At 35.8% G+C, this 22,821-nt stretch overlaps 1 protein-coding gene across 1 annotated transcript in view; it reads right to left on the minus strand.

Annotated features, from left to right (window-relative positions):
- Nucleotides 1-22,821, minus strand: part of Npas3 (neuronal PAS domain protein 3) — an 828,669-nt gene that overhangs the window by 569,033 nt on the left and 236,815 nt on the right. Inside the window, exons 3-4 of the mRNA XM_048798441.1 lie at nt 269-513; nt 107-157 (exon numbers count right to left, since the gene is read on the minus strand). Of these exons, the coding sequence (XP_048654398.1) occupies nt 107-157; nt 269-513 (296 nt within the window). The remainder of the gene's footprint in view (nt 1-106; nt 158-268; nt 514-22,821) is intronic.

Here is a 22,821-nt window from a genome sequence, read left to right on the forward strand (position 1 = left end):
AAATCATCTCATTCTCATTTCTAAGAAATTTGATATAAAGTAGCAGTATATTTAGGCTGACAAGACTTTTTGAAAATAAAATAGAAATAGAAGAGGTTTATTTCACCTTCACATGGTGTCTTTCTCATGCAGAGTTCAGATTTCCACATTTGTATCCCTTTAAAGGATTTGATATGCAGGAAAAGAAGAAAGGATGATGGTAAACATTTCGACTTAAAGATAGCTACAGACCACCATATGCCATACTGAACTGTGACCTAAAACTTACCTTTTACTGATGTGTTGGGCGGCGGGCCTTCCATTCGCAAGTTCCACGGAGGGTCCCCCTGATTAGCAAAGTCCCTCATTTTCAGATAGCTAATTGTCAGTCGAATGATGGACGCCTTGTCAAGCTGGCTGGTGATGGCTGCAGGAAGAGGCAACAACTTGGCCAATTCATAGAACTCAAAATTTTCCTTCCCCCGGCGGGAGCGAGCAGCATCTCGGGATTTCTCCTTTCTCAGTGCTTGTAAACTGAAATCAAAGTAGTGAGAAAGTATTGTTTAGAATAAGTGAATCTGTCATCAGAGGGAAACTGCTTTCCTTTATTTACTTTCTTCCTCAGGAAAAATCTACTTAAGAACTACTTAAAAATTCAAGGGTAAAATGAATTAGTTGTAGACAATGTGATTAAAATCATAAATTCCACCTCTGGCCTCTTGTCACACTTACTCCGATGAGTAAAAGTAGCCTTTTGCTTGTTAGGTTTATTTTTTCCCTTCTCATTGTTCATGCACTAAGATGTAGTCATTGTTTCTAAGACATAACATAAGGTTTATAGGTGAGGCTTGATGTTATCAGATATAAACAATTTTAAAATTGGGTTTGCATCCACATACCTATTCTCAAGCTAATGATTTGGTTCATTCAATTCTCATTACCATAGGATCTTAAACCATCAAAAGGAAACATTGTGAAAAATTTATTTCAATTATACTCTTGGGGAACAAAAGGTAAACACAAACAAAATTCACTTTGACAGAATCAACAAATATAATGTTGATGTTTCCAGCCCTCAGGAAGGATCACGACACCTTCAGTCAGACGAAGAAAACATCACATTGAAAATAAAGATTTCAATGCAACATTCAAAATGTGCTGATATTTGGTTGATAAGAGAACACTGCAATTCTTTATTAACGGACATGCATTAGTAAACAGATTTTCCAAGATACTAGAGAATACATGCCCCCAAAAGTCAAACTTTTGGATAATATAAATTTAATGTTGAAAGATAAATCCCTATCTGGGTTATTAAAATTTATAAACATTATAGACTTATTACTTCACAGAAGAGGCAACAGGTGGGATCCAGCATTTTTCTTTAACTATTCATGTGCATTTCTGTTTGAAGTGGGCTCATATTGCTGAGGGCAGAATCTTGCACAACTGAAGTTGTGTGTGAGCATCTGATGGGAGAATTCCACATTCTCTGAGTCGCTCTGCTTTATGTCTGAATAGAAATGCATTCAGAATCAGACTCTGATGATAAGTTACTGGGTAATATTTACAGTACCAAGTTACTAATAATCATTTTAAATTATCCATGTCATTGAACTCTGAAGGCATTTTAAATCTTTGAATCTAGAATCTGATTTCCATCATAAAATAACAAAAGAGAAACAAGAAAGAAAGCAAGTCCAGAGGAGTAGATCAAAATGGATTCAACAGTATAGCTTCATTCTCTATGAATATAACATGGAGGGATGGGGTTGTGGGTTCAGTGGTAGAGTGTTTGCCTAGCATGTGTGAGTCACTAGATTTGAACCTCAGCACCACATAAAAATAAATAAAATAAATGTATTATGTCCATCAACAACTAAAATACACACACATACACACACACACACACCATGGACAATAATATTACAGATTACATTAGAGCAACCCTGACATTGTTCACAGTGAAAACTGCATTCACTACAGATTCCAAATTATCTTACTGAATATCCGTGTCATTTAAGAAATGCCATAATGCTCTGGTCAGATACTTGCTAGGTTACTATCCCAATCAGGGTATCATGTTCACTCTGTTAATGAAAGATTCCTTATTAGCTAACTATATATCTCAAAACTGGGCAAGTAAATGCTATCATTTTCAGAGTAACAGCAGTCTTAGGTGATAGCTTTGTTCCTTGATCCATCTCAGATAATCACCATATGCAGGAACATCACTAATTTACAAGGAAAAGATTTATTATGTCACTGATTTCTCAGTATCTTGTCTGTCTCTAATTGATTCTATTAATGTTCAATTTTGTCTTATTAAAAAAAAAACTATGTAAGTAAAGTGAGAGAAGTCTTAGGATCTGATAGAGTATAAGTATACCAGGATCGAGGTTAACATCTTAGAAGAATCTTAGGGCCTCCCTTTATATAATAAAATCAATTTATCTAACAACAGGTAAGTTGGCTGTGCCAGAGGAATTCTACTTTTTGACATGTTTTTTCCACTACTTGGACACAGGGGAAGACGCAGTGGTTTAAATTCAGTGCTTTGCTTTGTTGTGCATTCTTGTAATCAAATACTACTTTAGAAGGTGAGCTAAGCATACACTTTTGGGGTCCAGTAAGTGACTAGGGTGAAGCTCCAGAGTAGGGGTTGCAAACTCCAGGGCATTTAAGGCTAAGGCAGGAAATGTCGATGAGTGAAGAGGACTGAAGGGGGCTGTGGGGAACTGGAGGACAACCACCCTGAAACAGGTACATCACACAGTTTCAACTGACCACTGCTTTGGGGAAGGCTTGCTTGGTGTTGCCAGGTTTCCAGTGTTGCAACCTCTAGAGGAGAAATTCTGAATTTTCATATGAGAATTTCCAGCTTTAGTACATCAGCTAATTAAAGATCTTAAAAATGATGTAAGCCCAAGAAATAGTCAAATATGGATCATGAAGTCATTTTACAATTGGGTGCCAATTTGGGAAGCCAATTTCGAAGGTAGTTTTCCATGGTTGTTTTGTGTGATTTTTCTTTATATGTGTCAACCAAATGTTCATAAATTGATTTGTTATATAATTAATATTCCCAATATCCATACAAAGAATTTTTCTCTGCAACCCAAAGTGAGGATTAAAGAATTGCTCTGAAATTGATATTGATACATAGGCTGATTTGTAAACTAAGAAAAAATTAATCCATCTGGGGACCAGGAACATTAAGGGGAGGAGGGACAGATAAGAAAAGGTAGATGAATGGACACTAGGCTATAGTTATTTAGGAGTAAGGAGCTCTTGTGGGTATTGCACAGTAAGGTGACTACAGAAAACAATCAGTTACTGTATATTTCCAAAAGCTAGAAGAAGGGATTTTGAAAGTTTTCACCACAAAGAAATAATAAATATTTGAAGAAATAAGTGTGTTTAACCTAATTTCAATCTTAACCTGATTTAACATTATGCAATATATATACAATCAATTTAACCTGATTTCAACATTATGCAATATATATACATATATTAAAAGTTACATGTCACCCCATTAATATGTCTTACTATGTACATCTTTCATGCTTTTTGACAATCAGTTAAAAATAAATTAAAATGTGATTTGATTAAAAAAGAGAAGAATTGATCCTCATGGGAAAGCAAAGTCCAAGATCACAGAGGTTGACCCAAAAGGCTCAAAAGAATAGATAGAAGGGAAACAGCTTTTCTATGTCCACTCAAGGAAGGAAAGTAAGCAGATATTAATGGCTTCAGATGCCTCTGCCAAAGCATCATGTTTCAGTTACTTTTCTAAAACGGTCCTGAGCAGGACTTATTTCATGTACCTACAGTGCTACCTCCTTGTTCTCCTGTATTCTGTCTCCAATTTTTTTTCTGTAATATACACTATATCACCCTACTGGAATAATCTTCTTGGCCATAATCTTAATAATAAAAGTTTTCCATGACTCCTGCATCACATCATTATGCAGACACTGCAGTTTAAAAGACTTTCAGAATGATAGCACTGTGTCTGTAATAAGTAATAATTGGTTTGAGGGTAACAGCAATAAAATATAGTCAAAGGATTATAAAGGTGGTTGAGATGCTGGTATAATAGATGAAACTAAAGGCCTTAAGACAATAATACAGATTGTGGATTAATCTTTTGCTTGCTTTTATAAAGTTGAGCCTAGTTAGAAGCAATTTTCAAATTGAATTAAGGACTACATTAAAACCTAAAATAAACTTTGTATTTGTATATTTTGTTCCAGATTTTTAAAAAAGTGGTTGCATTTGTGGAGTACTAAAGAAAAAAATGAATTAGTTTTAGATGAGTAAATGTAATAAATAGTATTAATCCATTTAAAGTGATTAAACTTCAGATTGACAATTAGTTACTTCCTGAGCTTAAACTTCCCACTGCTCTAATGTTCTTCCATTCAAACCTTAGAGAGTAAAACAAAAACACTCTCCATTAATCCTCAACAAAGATCATGAAAATATCAACTCTCTTTGATGGCTATATTTTCATTTTCATCAATAATTCTGACCAACAACAAAAGACAAAATCAAGAAATAATTTCAAAAAACACACACATGTATATTTATATACACATATAGAATACATTTATACAATATAAATATGCAAATGTATGTCTATGCGTGTATATTCTCAGTAGATAGTAAATGGTTTCGGATTATCAACAGGGATCCATCATCCCAAACAAAAGTAACTAATCATCTAATATCTAGCATTTCCTCTTATAAAACATGGAAGGTGGTAACAGTTTCTGGGTATAAATCCTGGTTCTATTACTTATTAATTACATAAAGTTGAGCAGTTATTTAACTTCTGCAGTCTCAGGTTTTTATTGTCAGTGAAATAAGATAATAATACTATCTATTTCATAGATTTTTTTCTCAAAAATAAAAATGAGTTTTTTCGTAACATGTGTACAATGGTTCCAGGCACATACTAATACAAAATAAAAAATGATAAATGAAAACCTAAGCTCACTTTATACTGACAGTTCTATTCTTTGAATGTCCACAAGTCTCATTTATAATGTATATTCTTTTCTTACTAAAATGATTCCTATTCATTAGTTCTGACCTATCACATTGTGTACATAAGAAAAATAATACTCTTTTATTGCTTACTTATTTTTCCTCTTATTATTATTATTCCTATGGTTTATCCATTGTGTATCACAAGTGTATTTAATGAGTTGTTTAAATACACACACATGTTTAATTAATGGAAGCTTAAAGGTTTATAAGTAAATTATTTTCTTACAAGATACTAAACAGCCATTTTTTTTTAGTATGCTAAACTGAAAAAAATGGCACTAAATTACAGGAAAAGCAATTTTTCTTGAATAAGTAACTTTTTAAATTTTTCTACATTTCTATTGGTGCATTATGATTAAACATAATAACGGGATTTATTGCTACATATTTGTACATGCATACAATATAACAATATGATTTAGTCAATATAATTTCATAGTATTTTCCAAATTCTCCCTTTCTTTCTGCCCCTGGTCCCTGACCTCTACTTTACTGGTCTCCTTTCTATTTTCATGACATTCCTGCTCCCAACACTTTTTTAAAATTGTAACAAACATATAAACACTTAAAAGAATGGATTACTCAAAAAGATTGTACAAGCACTATAGAAGATTTTTAAATGGCAATGATAATTCTTACTTAGAAAGCATATACATACTCTTAGAAGGAAGGTGATTTCTCAAAATATCTTCCAAAGATCAGAAATCTGAAAGTTCTCTTAGAAGTCAGATAAAGCCCCAAATCCAGGACCATGGAGAGCTCACCCAAAACATCTACTGCTCTTGGAAGAATGGAAGTTAGATGATAACTGTCCTCCCTAGCTGCCATATTGGGGCCAAAGCCAAATTATGAAATTCTGCTTAAGCCCGAAACCAGCAAAATATGACAACAACCACAACAAAGTTAAAGAAAAGGAAGTGCCAATATCACAAAGCCTATATCCTAAAACTGACATGATTTGCAGCCTTCATGAATCTCTCACAGAACTAGATCAGGTGACAATCAATTCCATAATGGGGAAAACATATCCTTGGACTTGATTACTCATTAAATTAAAAGACGTTATTCTTTGTGGTTGATCAAATTTGACTTTGAAAAATTGATTTCTTTGGTTTCCCATTTCACAGATATGGTTGTATGTCATGGAAATAATACAGCTGAGCATCTCCAGAGGATAACAAAGAGTAATAATAACAGATAGTCACAGAGAAATAAGGAAGCCAACTTAACCAAATATTTCTTCCTCTCCAGTGATTTCTTCATAGCTATGTATTCGTCCATTTTTATAATTCTTAATATTAATAGAACAGCTTTTTTCTATTGACATTATTGATATATCCATACTATCTGTCCATGAAAATCTCTCTATATATCTCAGTTTGAATACCTTCATGTAAACTTTTAAGGATACAATATCTGGTATTTATAAAGGGACATGGCAGGTTTTGATTACCTAACTGTAGGGGAAAGGAGAGGTAGGGTCAAAACCACTTTAAATTTTACCTTTTTAAAGTACTTCTAAGGATCCACAAAGGCATATTTTTATGGATTTTCCTACTTGTTTTGCTTAGGAGAACCCAGCACTACAGACTTCTACTATTTATCAATTAATCTGGCATGCAGCCTCAAAGGAAGAAGGTCGACCTGTATTAAAAATGCAGCCATCAAAAATTCATCAAAGGCTTCAGCATTTTAACTCATGAACCTTTGAACACCTGCATACTTGTCAGATCTCTGGTCATAGTTAACAGTGAAATCTATAGTTACTCCAGTACCTACACTTGCCCGACATGAGCTGAATGAGGAGGCTTCCCAGGGAAAATATGCAATAAAGATTCTGTAAGCAATGCTTACTCTTCCTCCATTGCTTTTAGTGAAGCAGCCCTCCCTACATTGACATAACAGAGTTAAAAGTCAATCAAATCAAAGGAAAAAAAAACTCTTTCAGGAGTATTTTTTTTCAGCATGATTGTAAATATAAGCTTTCTTACAAGGTAAAGTAATTGAGAAAAGCATAAACAACTATTACCTGGTAGAATTATGAACAACAAAGCTCCCAAATTGAAGTCGTTTAATGCTTTCTAAGAAAAGGTAATAAATTCAGAAATCTTCATTTAACATGTGAAGTAAGCTGGGCAGTATAGGCTGGAAGTTAAAACTGGAACCTTCAAGTTCAAGGTAAGAACTATGCTGCTTAACTAATGCACTGCTCATAGCTGTCATCATTAATTTATGTTAGCCTCTGTAAACATCAAGAGTATAATAGGCCAATTTCACAACTAAATATAGATGCACATTTTGCCCTTATATAAATGGCAGATTGCTGCTGTAGATCATCACTGCAGCAACACGTCAGTAAAGATGCACTGTTTGATGGTCTGATGCGCACACAATATATAAAACCAGTTGTAATGGTTGTTTGGAAGCAAAGTGTAACATAGCAGCAAAATTTCATTTGTTCCACAAACTCAGGATATATTAAGCTTGGCTGACAAAGACTGTTTGATGTGCTAAATCAGTTTGACCTTCATTCTTGCTTTATTTTTCTCATTTAACATGTGAAATGACCATCATTTTTCTACATGTAAGAAAATATGAAATTGATTGCTTAAAAAATGTGTCAAAAACATCTGCAACTGATAACATTTCAAAAAGTATCTAAACCAAGATGCATACTTACCATTTCTAAACTAAGATATATTCTGATTGAATAATCATGACCCATTTGACTTGTGGAAAATAGATCAAAAGAGTAATTAAAGCCATTCAACAGAATGCCTTCCCTCATCTTCAGAAAATGTCTTGTGTATGTTTGAACTTAATAATTAAATTAATTGGTTTTAGCCAATGAGCGTTTTTATTCTTAACACTTTAAATAAGAGGATTTAATTCCAGAATGAGTCATTAGAATAGTAATAAAGAAAGCTGAGAGGTCTGTGCAGCCCTTTTCAACCAATGTTCACCTTGATTCAAATAACCCTTGAATGAACCACAGCAAGACCAAACTATTCATTGTATGCTTTGGGGTCTGCCAAAAACCTCGTGAATCAAAGTGTTTTGTTCTTCATTTTCCCCCAGAACTTTAAGCTATACAACTGGCAATTCCATAATAATGGAAAAAACTGCAGCTTTATCAAGTAATTTCTCTCCACCCAATAAACAGCACTTTACCTTGGAGCAACTTGTATATTTCACACCTTAAATTTCTATTTACCAAATCAGCTAATCACTTCACAATTGAACTCAGAACAAAAAAAAATTATCAATTAAAGTGGTTGAAACTCCTGCAAATTATCATTTAGGAATGAAGTAATTGCTTTCATCAGGGCAGAAAAGCCCGCCAGAACAGAAATGTCACTTTAGATTAGTGTTCTCACTCCTGAAGCTATGGATGACACAGCTGATATAAGACTAAATGCCAAGACCAATCAATTGCTTTTGTGGCTCTGCTCTGAGCTGCTGTAAAAGGGGCCATTTTCTAGGATCTACTCTTCATTATAGTAAATGCTATCTCCTTGGTAACATAATTCCATTTCTCATAAATTCTGTCTGAGAGCATTGTCCTAACAATGGATGTTTGTGGAAAAGAATGCTGTTGGTTTAATGCACAGAATTAAGTGTGAATGGCTGTCAAACTGCTATAGTTTACTAGTTCTTAAACATAAATTGAAGTCTTATACATTAAAAAGAATTCTTGGGGAGAAATGAATGTCCTGAACAAGGGGAAGATATTGTATTTGAAGGTTTTGTGCCACTGGTTTAGGATTTTGACTATTCCAGTATTTATCTGTCCTGTACATTAAATCAGCCGGCTCACACCAGAGGTGGGTGAACACTTCACTTACTTTCTCAGCAGTGTAGTTTGCAAATGTGAAACCTCAGAAGAAAATACGGACTCATTAGGCAACTGCATGAGATTTGTGAATAGCCACAACTGTGCTTAAAAAAAAAAAAAAGTGTTCTTTGAACTGGGCCCTTCCTGGAAAGCATCCAGATCTTAATTTGTATTGTTCATCCCCCTGAAGTTACAAGAATCTGGGTTGCAGGCTCCAATTAAAAGGAAATTGAAGAAGCTAATATAGTGAGAAAGCAGCAATTCCCTGCACTGCTCTCTTCAGGTCTGAAGTTTAGAAAGAGATTCAGGATCACGGGTCTTTGCCCGACATGGGATAAAGGCTTTCCCATCCTGGTGAGCACACATGTGTAACTTCCATTAACAGTAACAGGAGGCGTGAGCACACATTGAGAGGAAGTCTGCTGCTAAATATTTGAAAGGGGCAGAGCACCTCTGCTAAAAGGCAAAACGAGAGGGAATGGGGGGCACCCTTTGTGGCAGGACATTTTACTGACCATGCAAAAGGCACCTGCTGGAATTCCTAGCACCCCAAGGAATCACAGCATATTTTTCCTAACATCATTAGCCAGAAAGTACACACATTAATTTTGCTTTTGAAGAGTGTTCAGTAGTGTCGAAGAACAGCATGTAACTCAAAAATAAATGTTCACATGTTTGAATGCTTGCTGTATTTCAGCCAGGTTCTTGGTGTTTGAAACATCGTCTCATTTCATTCTTAGTTGCCATGCAGGATCCATCAGACACTAAAAAGCAGTTTTGTTTTAAGCCACTTTGTGGGGGAGGGGTTTGCTGTGGTTTGGATATGAAGTGTCCCTCAAAAGCTCCTGTGTTAATGCGGGAACACTCAGAGTTGAAATGATTAGGTTATCAGAGATGTGACCTAAACAGTCCATCCTAATCTGGATGGATTTGGGTGGTAACTGTGGGAGGCGGGACATGACTAGAGGAGGTGGATCACTGGGGGCATGCCCTGGAAGGGGTCATCTTCCCTGTAGCCCCTTCCCCTTCCTCTCTCTGCTCCTCAGGTTGCCTGGTGAGATGCACTCCTCCACCATGTCCTTTGATCTTGATGCTCTGCCTCACCTTGGGACCACAGTGATGGAAATGGCTGACCATGGACTGATCTATGAGACAACAAGCAAAAATAAAGTTTTCCTCCTCTAAGTTGTTCTCGCCAGGTATTTTGGTGACAGTGACAAAGAGCTGACTAACACAGCTCTTTTATACCTTCCACCTCCATCTCTGAAAATTGAGTGTTCTCATATCAGGGTGGACTTTAATAGGACAGCTCTAGACAAACCAGGACAATTGATCTCCTCCACATTCATGCATACGATTTCCTCTCTCTCAGAAGAAAATCAAACACAGAGAAGGAAAGTAACTTAACTAAGCCAAGGATGTTTGGATAAGAAATGGGAACCTGAATAAGGTAACTCAAAATTAAGTTCCTATCCCCAGTAAACTACTTTGCCTCTACAGGAATAAAGTTCTTATGATTCCCTTTTTCCCTATTAAAAAGACAACTAAGTCACTGATAAAAATTTGTTTCATTTATAATGACCCATATAAGTTTCATAATAATTGTCACAAAAAACGTAATTCCTCAATGAGATATCCAATAAACTCCCTCTTTTTCAGGCTTGTAAGCATATTCCAATTTGGAGTAGATAGATTTGCTGTAAATTGCTCTAAGTCCCAGACTAAATTGCTTTGGAATTCAAATTCCAATTACCTTTTCTAGAGGGAAAGTGCATTTATTTTCTTTTAATTTTCTTTAAGTATGATTGCAAATACTTTTAAAAGTACAACTAAGTGGAAAAAAGCTTTTGAAAACCTTGAAGCTTGGCCAGGTATTGTGGCATACTCTATAATCCTAGCAGCTCAGGAGGCTGAGGCAGGAGGATCACAAGTTCAAAGCTAGCCTCAGCAAAAATGAGGTACTAAGCAACTCAGTGAGACCCTGTCTCTAAATAAGATACAAAAAAAAAAAAAAAAAAAAAAAAAAAACAACTAGACCAAGGCAGTACTCCAAGGAGAATGTGAGAGAAATAAAGGATTCAAAATGGCAGGAAACCTACAAATCACTAAAAGTAAAATGTTAAATCTTTCAAGTTTCAGATTAAGACACCTGTCCAAAGAGACCTTCTAAAATTCCAAAGGAGTATGGAAACACTGTTTTCCTACAGCTGAATCTCTTCTGCTCTGGACCTACAGTTTGGCCTTCATTCTGCCTTTTAAGTGAGTTTTTACACATCTGCTTCCATTTCAGGGGCATCTGTGGCTCTCTCATTTCCTTCTGGCTATATGCTCCTACTGTCTGCCCTCCCCCTGGGATGGAAGCTGACAGCTCAAGTGGAAGGGACAGCCACAATGTCCATGTGCAGAGTCTGCTGCTTTATGAAATCGATCAGAATGGCACAATTCTAGTCAATTTCACTCACAGCAGGTGAAAGCAGGAGAAACATTCTTATGTAAGAGTCTGGCACTGTTCTTCATCTGTACCTTCCAGGACTGACCATACAGTGGATCTCAACTGAAAAAGAAAACACACACACACACACACACACACACACACACACACACACCCTGCTGGAGTGCATCCCAGGGCAAACATGCTACAATTTGCTTCCCTTCACTTGCAATACAGTAAGGAATGGTATATGTCCAACTGTAGGCTATAATTTTATTGATAGACTCTGATGACATTATAAAATCCATAAGGGCAAAGAGCAAGTGATTTGCTCATGTCACTGGAAATCCAATAAAAAAATTATAGCCTTCATTTAGAAGCCTTTTTGGAACTTTTTTTTTAATCAGTCATGATGCATGTTATCAATACCTGTATTTGAACAATGATGATCAGAAACAAGAAAACATATCAAGCCAATTCCTACAGAGAAAATAAGCCCAAACTCTTCAATAACACAAGGACAACTGATTTGGAAAAATTCTACATGAACTATGAGAGAGAGATAGCAAGCAGAAAATAAGAATGAATTTGACTCATTTCATAAAGATTCCTATAAGCATTCATTCACCTGCTACTGTGTGCTTAACAGAGATTTAGACCAAGATTTTGATACCAAGTCCATTTCTTGGTATGCAAAATCAAGTTTGGGTCTTTTATATAGTATATTACAAATGAGTTCCCACAAACTTCTAGACAACTTGTGTTTGAAAGGCAGGAATAAGAAAGAGTACCTCCTTACTTCCATGTCAGTGTGCTCAACTTTTGCATACATCAATAGATATTGTATAGCACAAATATGGGTGAGGGGTTTATAGCTCCTGGAGAATCACCCATTCAGGCACTTTGAAAGCATCAACATAAAAGAGTCCCATGTGATCAGCAGATCATATAGAAACATGTCAGTGTCAAGGAAACTGTAACACTTAAACTCTACTTGAAAGGGAGTTTGCTTCCTCCCTGACTGCAGACAGTGTAAGTATCCCTAGACAAGAGGAGGTTGAGCTATCAAAGCCAAGCCCATCCTAGTTGTTCACGCTGTCAGTAGGAGGTCCCAGATGGAACGAATATGTATATAAATGTGATTTGTAAGCAGATCTATAGTAAAGCAATTGAAAAACAGGTTCTCTGTAAAATAAGTACAGTTAACTGGGTAGGTACAGGTGGTCCACATAAGAAACCTATTCAATCTTAGGAAAAATATAATAGAAAACCAGTTATTCATTACAATTGAATACTGATTAACAAGTCATAGGACCTGGATCCTGGGTCAAGCTCTGCCACTAACAGCTGTGTGATTTCAACAAGACATTTACTTTCTCCAGCTCTATATTTTCTTACCTTAAAACAAAGGGATTATTCTCTAGAACATCTTTCCAACTGAAGATTCTATTTTCACTTGTATTTTTGTCTCATAACATTAATGGAACTAGCAGTGAATGTGTTTGATGTGCATTAAAGTTACTTCCCATCTACCTACAGTTTTAGAGTGGTGTGTGACCCCCCACCGTTCAACCTGATAGCATCTACTACAGTCACAACACCTTCAATAAGTAAATTTGCAACCTGAATTTCATGTAGGATTCAGGGAGGTTGCATGGTTATTAAACTCAGGTATGTTAAGTGAAAACTGGCCTTACTAAAATTTCAGCTAAACAATAATGAACCTCCACTTTTCCAAAACAAAGCCTGGGTCTTCTCCAGAACTAACAAAACAGAGAATAAAACAGTTACTCTTAGTTAATAACAAATATCAGCTGTGTACGCTAAAGGAAGAATATGGTTTGTGTAAGAATTATAGCTCTGTTTTAAACATTAAAACTTTTTTTATACTTTTGGGTAGAGGAGGTCCACATGATAGCAAAAAATGCTTCATTTTTAAACAGTGCCTGTTTACTCTCTATGTATATATAATGCCTTGGAACATTCCCACAAAATGTCAAACATCTGGATCAAGCAACAACAAGCATATGTTGGTTGCTAACTGATACCAGGCTAAATCCAAATCCATCAATTACTATATCTGGTGAACACCAGTAATTTTGGCACTCTGTAGACACAAATGCAACACTCCTACCTGTCCCCAGAGTAAGTAATATTTACATTATTTTTCAATCTGTTTGCGTAGCTAACTTCACAGTTCCTCCTAAATACAGGCTTAGATCCCATGGGATGGTCTGGTCTTTAACTAACCTGAAAGCAATCACCATACCTCCTAAAACTCCTATTATACTTTTGAAAACATTACTGATCAAACAGTATATGACCATCAATATCCAACAAATGACTCATAGCTTGCTTACCTATTGACTTGCTCCAAAGTACGTGACAACTGGCATTTTACCAGACGGCATCAGTTCTTTCAATGACACATAAATCTGATTTTCTACTAAAAATACTTGCTACACACTACAAACAACACAAGCAGGTCCTGGTATATAATATTTGAAATTACTTTAAGTACTCATAAAAAAAAACAGCCAGCCCTATGAACCACATGTTAAATAAAAATGAAATTTCCTTTCAACTGAATATGTGTGGAGAATTTTTAATAGTGTAAACGATGTTTACATTAATTTCACATGGACTTTTGCAGGCTGGTGCAGCACATTTTGAGTAGCTTATGGTCTTGATTTGTTAGCAGATAATATTTAGTTCAAAGTTCTGAAAAGCCCAAACTCTAAGTCTTGCAAATTTGGGGTGAATGGAGGTGGAAGCTTAGATGGAAAGGACTATGAAAGAGAAGGCAGCACCTTTACAAAGAGCTATTATACCTGATAGGCTCCATACAAGACAGTTGAAATGTGAGCTTCAGTATTCAAAATAGAAAGGATACAATCATATGTCTGGTTAACTTACAGGAAATAGTTCCAGAGACAATTTTACACTAACTACAGTGATTTGGGCAATTTTTTAAAATAATACCAGCCAATTTCTCTCCATTATACTCTGCTGGCAGAAAATAAAACATTTTTCTTTGAAATGATTGCCTTTGGTTTTGTTAAATCATGCATTCTGTCAACATGTGGTCACCATTTTTACATGATCTTTCTGCTTCCCCAGAAAAGAATGAATTCACAGTCTGAACCCTGATATAAATATGTAATCTTGCAACTGTTAAGGCTCCTTCTATTACTGAGAAATGAAGAGATAAGAAATGGACTTGGTATCAAAAGAAATGGAAAAAAAAAAAGATGATGATGATGATGATGATGATGATGATGATGATGGCCAAGTAAGTATAAAGCTCAGATTCTTGCTTCTACTCCAAAGCCAGATGAAGAAAATGCCCTGGCTGATCAATTTTCTTGCGGTAACACAAAGGGATTATGTGATGTTCATCATTTTAAAACACTAATATTTGAAAATACATTTGAAAACTCTATTTATGCCAAAAGATATGTTCTAGCAACTTTATTGCAGCTAGCCAAAGGTTAGAGGAACTGAGGCTGTAATGCAATTTTAAATAAGACAGATATTTTCTTGTCATTAAATACTTTTCAGATATAATTGTAAAATGCCTGGGTTATAATTGCTTCCACTCACTATGTCATCCTGTGGGATGTGGATCCTTATTTCTATCTTCTAGCATGTCCATTTTTTAAAGCTAAATTATCTTTGCAAAGGAAAACGTAGATATTCGTTTTGTTGCTCCCCTCTGAGCCTTTGTTTAGTGACACAGCAAAAAAAATGTACCTCTTTCTGTGATAATCACTACAATGTTGACTCCCCTTATAGCTGGGATTTTCCAGAGTGGGCACTCAGAAGGCATCTGTAACAATGTTAGTTTTACTTTACACAATAGCTTAGGCATATATTGTATCTCAAACTAATTCATAGTCAAAAATACAATGTTAAGCCTAAGAAAAACAACTGGAGGTGGGGAGAGAAACCTTCAGATGAAACTTGAATTGTTTAAAAATATAAAGAGACAAAACAAAGTGAGGATTTTTATAGATGAGAAAGAAAAGCAAGGTTCACTGTACCATCCTATAGAATGGAGATCCCAGGCACTCTTAACACTCAGAAAGAAAACAGCAGCAACTTGACAGGAATGTGTGTTGAATGGTATCTAAAGGTACAGGTATCAGAGACAATCAATTGTTCCCTCTCTTCTACAGGTAATGCATAAAATAATTTAAAAACATAAATCACAGAGGTTCTACTTTAAAGGAGTTTCTAGCCCAGCACAGTAGCGCACACCTTTAATCCCAACAACTCAGGAGACTGAGGCAGGAGAATCACAGGTTTAAGGCAAGCCTCAGCAACTTAGCAAGACCCTAAACAACTTAGTGAGACCCCATCTCAACATGAAAGAATAAAAAGGGGTGGAGATGTGGCTCAATGGTAAAACATCCCTGGCTTCCATCCCTAGTTCCAAAAATAAATAAATAGTAGCAAATGGGACATACAATAAAGGGCATATTTCAATTTAGATGACACTGCTTGTGATAGAATCATCTGAACTTCAAGAGTGCAATACACCTGGGTTAAGGTAAAACCTCAAGTTTAGAACACAGCCAAAACTTTCAACAATCCAGGCTAATTTTTGTACTTGTGACTTTTTTCTGGGGGAGGGGGGACAAACAAACAAACAAAAATCAAATGGCAACAGCTTATTTTTATTTTTATACCTCATCGACTATAACCCCTTAGAGGTTTTGTACAGTGGATTCACACTCAGCTCCATTCTCTGCCCTGACCATATTTCCATTCTATAGTGATTGATTTAACTTGGAAGAAAAATGAACTGACTTGTAGCAAAAACCTAAATAACAAAGTAGAGTCCCAGTCTCCATCAAAATCCCATACTCCCAAAGCACAGGGAAGTACTCATGTCTAGAAAGAAGCATAAACCAGAAAAGGCACTAGAACAGAATCCTAGGGGCATGCCTTCTCTGGGCCTCAGGTTTCTAATTTGCAAGATGAAAGAGAAAGGAGGTATCTGATGTTTCTCATCAGTTCTAAACTTCCTCTTCTTCCAAGAATTCACCATGAAAGTTAAAAGAGAAAAAAGTTTTGCCTAACTCAGGGATGAACTAAATTATGAGTAGGTAGGATACCCTATTTTCAGACAACTAATGACAATGTTGTCATAGACACACAGGAATCACCACCCACTCTATAAGAGGAAAGGCTTCCAAAGACTGCACTGGTATTCACTCAGCTCATGCTGCACGGACGACCATCCAGCCTCCATTCAAGAGACAGTGTCAAGGCAACTCCAGCTGTTTGAACTCAAACCCACACATAAAGGAAATTTGGTTCAAGAAAATGCTTCTCAGTCATTATGCTAGTGGTGTGACCTCTTTTAAAAAGCAATTATTAAATTTAAAGAAACCAAATTAATAGCTAATAATTAAGCACATACTATTTTTCTGTACTTCATATGGGTCTTCTCATTGAATCTGTAAACAACTTCATGGTTTTGCATTGACAGGTGAGTCCATGGAGGATAAGAGTAGTCACATAATTACCTAAAGTCTCCCAACAAGTTACGTGAACAGGCAAGGTTCAAATCCAAATGGGGTGCCTACAAAGTTCTTATGCTTACCACACAGTAAGTAAACATTTGGCAGATGAGTGACAAACTGGGAAGAATATGTAAGTTCTAACTTCTGTAGTATAGGTGACTTTTAATTTATATGAGTTTTTTTTTTAAATCAGCAAATTTAAAGTATCTTTGAAGATCCCAGGATTTGATTCTGGGACCTAGAATTGTTATAGTAAATTTAATAAGCTTATTTTTAAAAATTTATGAGTTCAGTTTACATAAATTTGGAAATAAAATAACATGGTTGCTTTGTATGGCCATCTGCCACTCTCATAAGCATCTCTAGCTACAGAACTGAGAATACTGGTAGTTTTGCTATGGAGTTAATTGAAGCCTTCCTAAGAATAATTTTAATTCGGTGTTTCAGAGCCAAATTATGCTTTATGATCCACATTTTACATAGTATTCTGAAAACTAGAGCAAGCCAGAGGTCTGTTTGGCATTTTGAGATCTTTCAGATTAAAACATGATCTAGTTATTTTCTGCTATTCATCTAATACTGAGTTTAAGATGAGTCTTGGTGCTCCAAGAACAATGCAAGAATGACTTTTGATAGGAGATTAGTCTGAAAGAATTTAGGCCTTCTTTATTTTTATCCTATCATGTCATCTAATTACAATTGTCCAGCTCCCTCTAAATTTATTTGTATAATAAAATGGCTAACTGCTCTTTAACAGATTTATATGGCTTAAAACTTGTTTGATTACAAAGTACAAAATCATATTGCATGTAGCTTTTAATTAATAATTCTTCCCAGCATTTTCTTCCATCCAAGGATAATACTATGTTGTGTACGTGCTGATAAATGCCTTTTTTGAGGTCCCCTCAAACAGACCTCACTTTAGAGTTAAAGGTGGCAGCTCTCTTCTTGGAGAGGCTATGGAGCACCTGCTTGAGAGTCCCTGTTACTGTTCTCTGTGCATCCTTATTCTGCCATTGTGTTGGAAAAGTCAGTTCCTTTCTCTACATTTCATTTTGACCAGTTACAAACTAGAGATAAAAGACTTACCAATATTCTGAATACATCATGTGACTTATGAAAAAGCAACAAAGAATTTGGGGAGAAAATCCTTAAGCATTCATTATGATCATAACAAAAATAGCACTGCTATCTATTAAAAAGAGAGGAGAGGGAAGTGAACAGAAGTAATTATCCAAGCTATAATTTGGCCTTGACAACAGAACACCCCTCTTCAGACTTTGAAAGGGATACATAATGATGGGATCCAAAGGAGAACACCACAAATACCAGGTTGTGTATTGAGCAGGAAGCAGTGGGGGGTGTGTCAGAACAATATCCTAAAACTAACTCTAGGGGCTGCAGGCCCCCACATGCAAGAGAGACAGTTAGTCCCACAGATGTGTTATCTGGTGGATCCAGGAAATATGTGGCAATTAATTCTATCATGAGCAAAATTAAACTATACACTCTATCCATTTTCTTCACGTTTCCTTCTTTCCACTTGTTAATCAAATGTCATCCCATATGGAAAAAACAACCAACAAAAGGTAAGGATTGAATTCAGTGTATTTTACTTCTAAATTAATCTAAATCATTGATGAAATTATTATTTTTTAAATTCAAATAGTACAGAGGAGCATAAAAGTGGAAAGAAGTCTCCCAGCTTCTAAGTCCTTCTATCCCCAGAAGGAATCATTGTGAATTGTTTCTTATATACATTCCCCAAAGGGATATACACACTCAAAAACACACAGACCTAAACCTCTCCTTATTTACATGAATAAGATCATCCTCTAGATACTGTTCTGAAACTTGTAAATACATGTCTTGAACTCTAGGCTATATCAGTACACACAGCTCTATCCCAGTCTGTTTAAACACTAGCCAGGATCTCATTAGATCAATGTAGTAATTTATTTTTACCCAGGGAGAAGTATTTTTAAGCTATTTCCAATTTTTGATATTAAAACAATACTGAAATCATTCCTACATGTTTTCTTGATGTATTGCAGGAGTTTGTCAGTAGAGGTAGAATTGCAGAGTAAAAAAATATGCACATTAAAAAATAATTAAGCTAGAATAGAATCCATTGTTAGCTTCAAGACAGCAAATCCCTCATCCATTTGCAAGAAGAACATTTTGCCTTGGCTATTTGACAATGACCAAAATAATATAGGCTCATAAACCCACCTATATGCATAGATAATAAAAAGAAGCTGCATTTATATTGCTTTTTGCTTATCTTTGTATTATAATAGAACTCCACACATTAATTCCAGAGTTTTTGGAATATGTATATTTGTAATACTCTCCCAAATATTTAGATTCATAAATTAATTAATATTAACATTATAATGATATGGCATTATTTCAAGTGTATGAAAAATAGCATATACTTCAGTATCCTGTGATACCCTACTGATTTTCCACAAAGTACCTAAAATATAATGTAAGTAAAAACATAATGTAGAGAGGTTATTAGCTTATATCTGAGAGAAATAAGTCATGTTAGTGGTCAAAGGCATCGTACTTAGAAAATATCCTCCCTTTTGTGTTCTAAGTTATTTAAATTCTGTAGCTACAAAATAGTAACTAATTTCCACTCCACCAAATGCTTCCTCATGAGCCTTAGTGTATAGTCCAAGCAACAGAGGCCACCACAAAACTTTCTGAGCTGCTAATCAAGGTGAAATGCATTGAGTACACATGCTTGATTTTGTGACCCTTTCACCAAAAGTGTATGAACAAGTCTCTGGAAATAAAGTGTGAAATTTAAATACCTTTGTCCTTTAAACAAGCACATTCTGCCAAAAATGCTCTCTCCTGTGAACTTTTGGCATTGACAGTGCAGAATGCAATATCCTTTACATTCAGCTGCCAAAGACATGGATCTAGATCCAAAAGGAAGAAGCCAGGTAAATTGTTTGGGCCCATGACCTAACATTCTCCTTGGCATAAAAAATTCATTCTTTAGCCTTCCAATAAGTGTTGCCAACTAGAGAGACAATAAATTTATTATTCTGCAACACAGTGAGTAATTCAGATAAACAACCTCCAATACTTAAAAATCTGTTTTCTCATTCTTTAATTTTTAAGGCCTGCAAATAAAATCTGTTAGGGAACTATCCCTCTGAAATCCTCTCTGAAAAATAACCACAAACTCTTACTTAAATACAGATTAAACCAGAAACAGAAAGAGAAAGTACCCCTAAAAAATCTCTCTCTTTTTCAATCAAGTATGATGAATGTTTCTATCATACTTCATAGTAAGTCTATAAAGACATGAGGAAATATTTTTTGGTATCACTCTGAAGATAATTTGGAAATGATGCCCATCTCAAAGTCAAAAGTTTTTTATGATGATGTTTTAAAAAAATACCCAGGTCTGGGGCTATAGCTCTGTGGCAGAGCACTTGCCGAGCACATGTGAGGCACTGGGTTTGATCCTAAGCACCACATAAAAAAATAAATAAAATAAAGGTATGCTGTCCATCTATAACTATAAAAATTTTTTAAAAATACCCAGAGATAATCTTCCTCTATGACAGTACTGGGTCATGAACAGAGCAAAAAGTGCTAGGGCAATTCAAGAGTCAATTAGTCTGACGTATGCACGGAGCATCTTCTACACAATGAAACTGTGCAAGGTACTAGGGATGCAATGCCACATGTATTGGAAGTTTATAATCTAGTAGGAAATAAAAGGCAATTACACAAATAAATGTTACAACACAGACTGGGTAAGCGCTGTAAGAGAGGCACAAACCAATCACTTGAGATTGAACATTTGCGTCTTCGAATGATAAAACTCCAATTCTCCTTAATAGCCCCTCTCCTCATTCAAGCATTCATGTATCCATTCAAAAAAAAAAAAACTATTATCCAGCTCAGTGCTAAGAACAACAGATATAATGAGAAGCACAAGAGACAGAGGCCTTGCCCTCCTGAAATCTTTCTTTCTGTGGAAGAGATAGCATTAAATAATGACACAATAAGAGAAATAACAAAGATACTAATAATAATCACCACTGACAGTTACTCAGTGCTTACTATGTATCAGTGAACTAAAATGCTTGTCACGTGTTATCTCTATAATGCTCACAGCGCATTATGATGCAGAGAAGCCCTGAATTGAGGTTGACATGGTCCATGACATCACACTGCCTGAATTTGAGTCTCAACACCATCACTTGTTAAGTATGTAACCTTGGGCACGTTATTCAACCTCTCTGTGCCTTACTTTTCCATTTATAAACTGGAATTAATACCATGTTCCGCCAAGCTTAAGTTGCCTTTGAAAGTAACATGTGCCCTAATTTCAGAGATGATAGGGAAAATATATATTAGATACTACTAAATAAGGTAATGACATGAAGTTACATTGGTCACATAATGGCTGTTGTGATGATTAAATAAAAATACAGAGCACCCTAGAAATGTACCCAGCATAAGTATTCAAAATATTAGTTATTATTGATTTGTTATTATTTAATTACCCTTTTCAAAAAAGAAATAAGTTTACCAAAAATTTCAGTGATATCAAAGAAAAGTTGAAGGCTCTGACACTTAGCTGAACTAGGATTCTAAAAGTGCTACTCAGGTATAATTGATGTTTGAGTTACTACAGGAGGAGGAGCAAGAGGAATTACCTAGAAAATGGTAAGGAGAACAATGTTGCAGGCATAAGGGAGTACGTACCAAGGCCACTGACAACAAGAGCAAGGTACACACGAAGATGAGCAAGAAGTCAATACAGCTACAGAACAGAGAGTGAATCTGGGGCAACAGGATGGACACTGGAGAAGAGGTGAAGGCAAAACCCATAAGGCCTTACACACCATCCCGAGAAAATTCAAACTTTATCCTCACAGTAGTGAGAAGCCCTGAAGGAAAGAGACGGTGGATTCGTTTTCTTAAAAGCGATATGGATAAAGATCAGTTTAAAGGCCATTGCAGCAATCCAGAAAGGGCAATCCAAGATGCTGGTTTAGAGAAGGAGTTTTTTCAACCTCTATTCAATTCGGGGCTGAATAATTAATTTTTTGTGGTGGGGCTTTTTCTGTGCATTTTAGGAGGTTTACTATCATCCCTGGCTTCTCCCCACTAGATGCCAGTAGCAACTCCCCAGTTGTAATAACCAAAATTGTCTGTAGACATTTCTAAGTATCCCTTGGAGAACAAAATGCATCCCTAGTTAAGGACCACTAGACTAGTGTTCTCAGGGTAACTGGGAAGAGAATGATATATTCTGAAGACACTAAAGAAAACCAATCAATAGGGCTTGCTGATAAACTGGAAATGGGATGAAGAAGAGGACAGTGGCAAGGATACAACCCCATCACAGGGACTCTGGCTGCACAGCCAATCAGATGGTGATGCCATGCACTGGGAGAGGAACTACTGAGGTCAGATCAGATATGAGCAGCCAATTATGTGCTCAGATTGAAGCCTACAGAATTTAAACTATCATAGCGACACCCCAGTGGTCTTAATGTCAGAAGAGCAAACGTTGATATTCTAAAGGAAGCTCCCAGGAAATCTGGTGAGAGGGTGAATAATTGAGAATCATCAGCAGAGATGGTAATTGAAGATATTTATGCAAAAGAGTTTTGCTTTAAACAACCACCACAACAACAACAAAAAAAACCTCTTAAATCGTATTATTTTATTGTTAGGGACCAGAACATCTATATAATAAAATCATCATAACCTTTCAATACTGTAAAATAATGTCTTTCAAAATTATTTCAGTATTTTCAACCAAACAGACCTCCAAGTGCACAGGCACAACCAGAGTGTACTTACTGGAGAGACAGAGTTAAGTAAAATGTAACTTAAAAGTGTGCATGGTTCACCCCAATCAAGGATGCTTTCTTAAGGCTTAATTTGCAAAGCAAAGTTAAAAATGAAGATCAAGAGTGACTTTGGTGGTGGTGGGGGGGGGG

The sequence above is a fragment of the Marmota marmota genome, unplaced genomic scaffold (genome assembly GCF_001458135.2).
Source record: "Marmota marmota marmota unplaced genomic scaffold, marMar, whole genome shotgun sequence".
Taxonomy (NCBI): domain Eukaryota; kingdom Metazoa; phylum Chordata; class Mammalia; order Rodentia; family Sciuridae; genus Marmota; species Marmota marmota.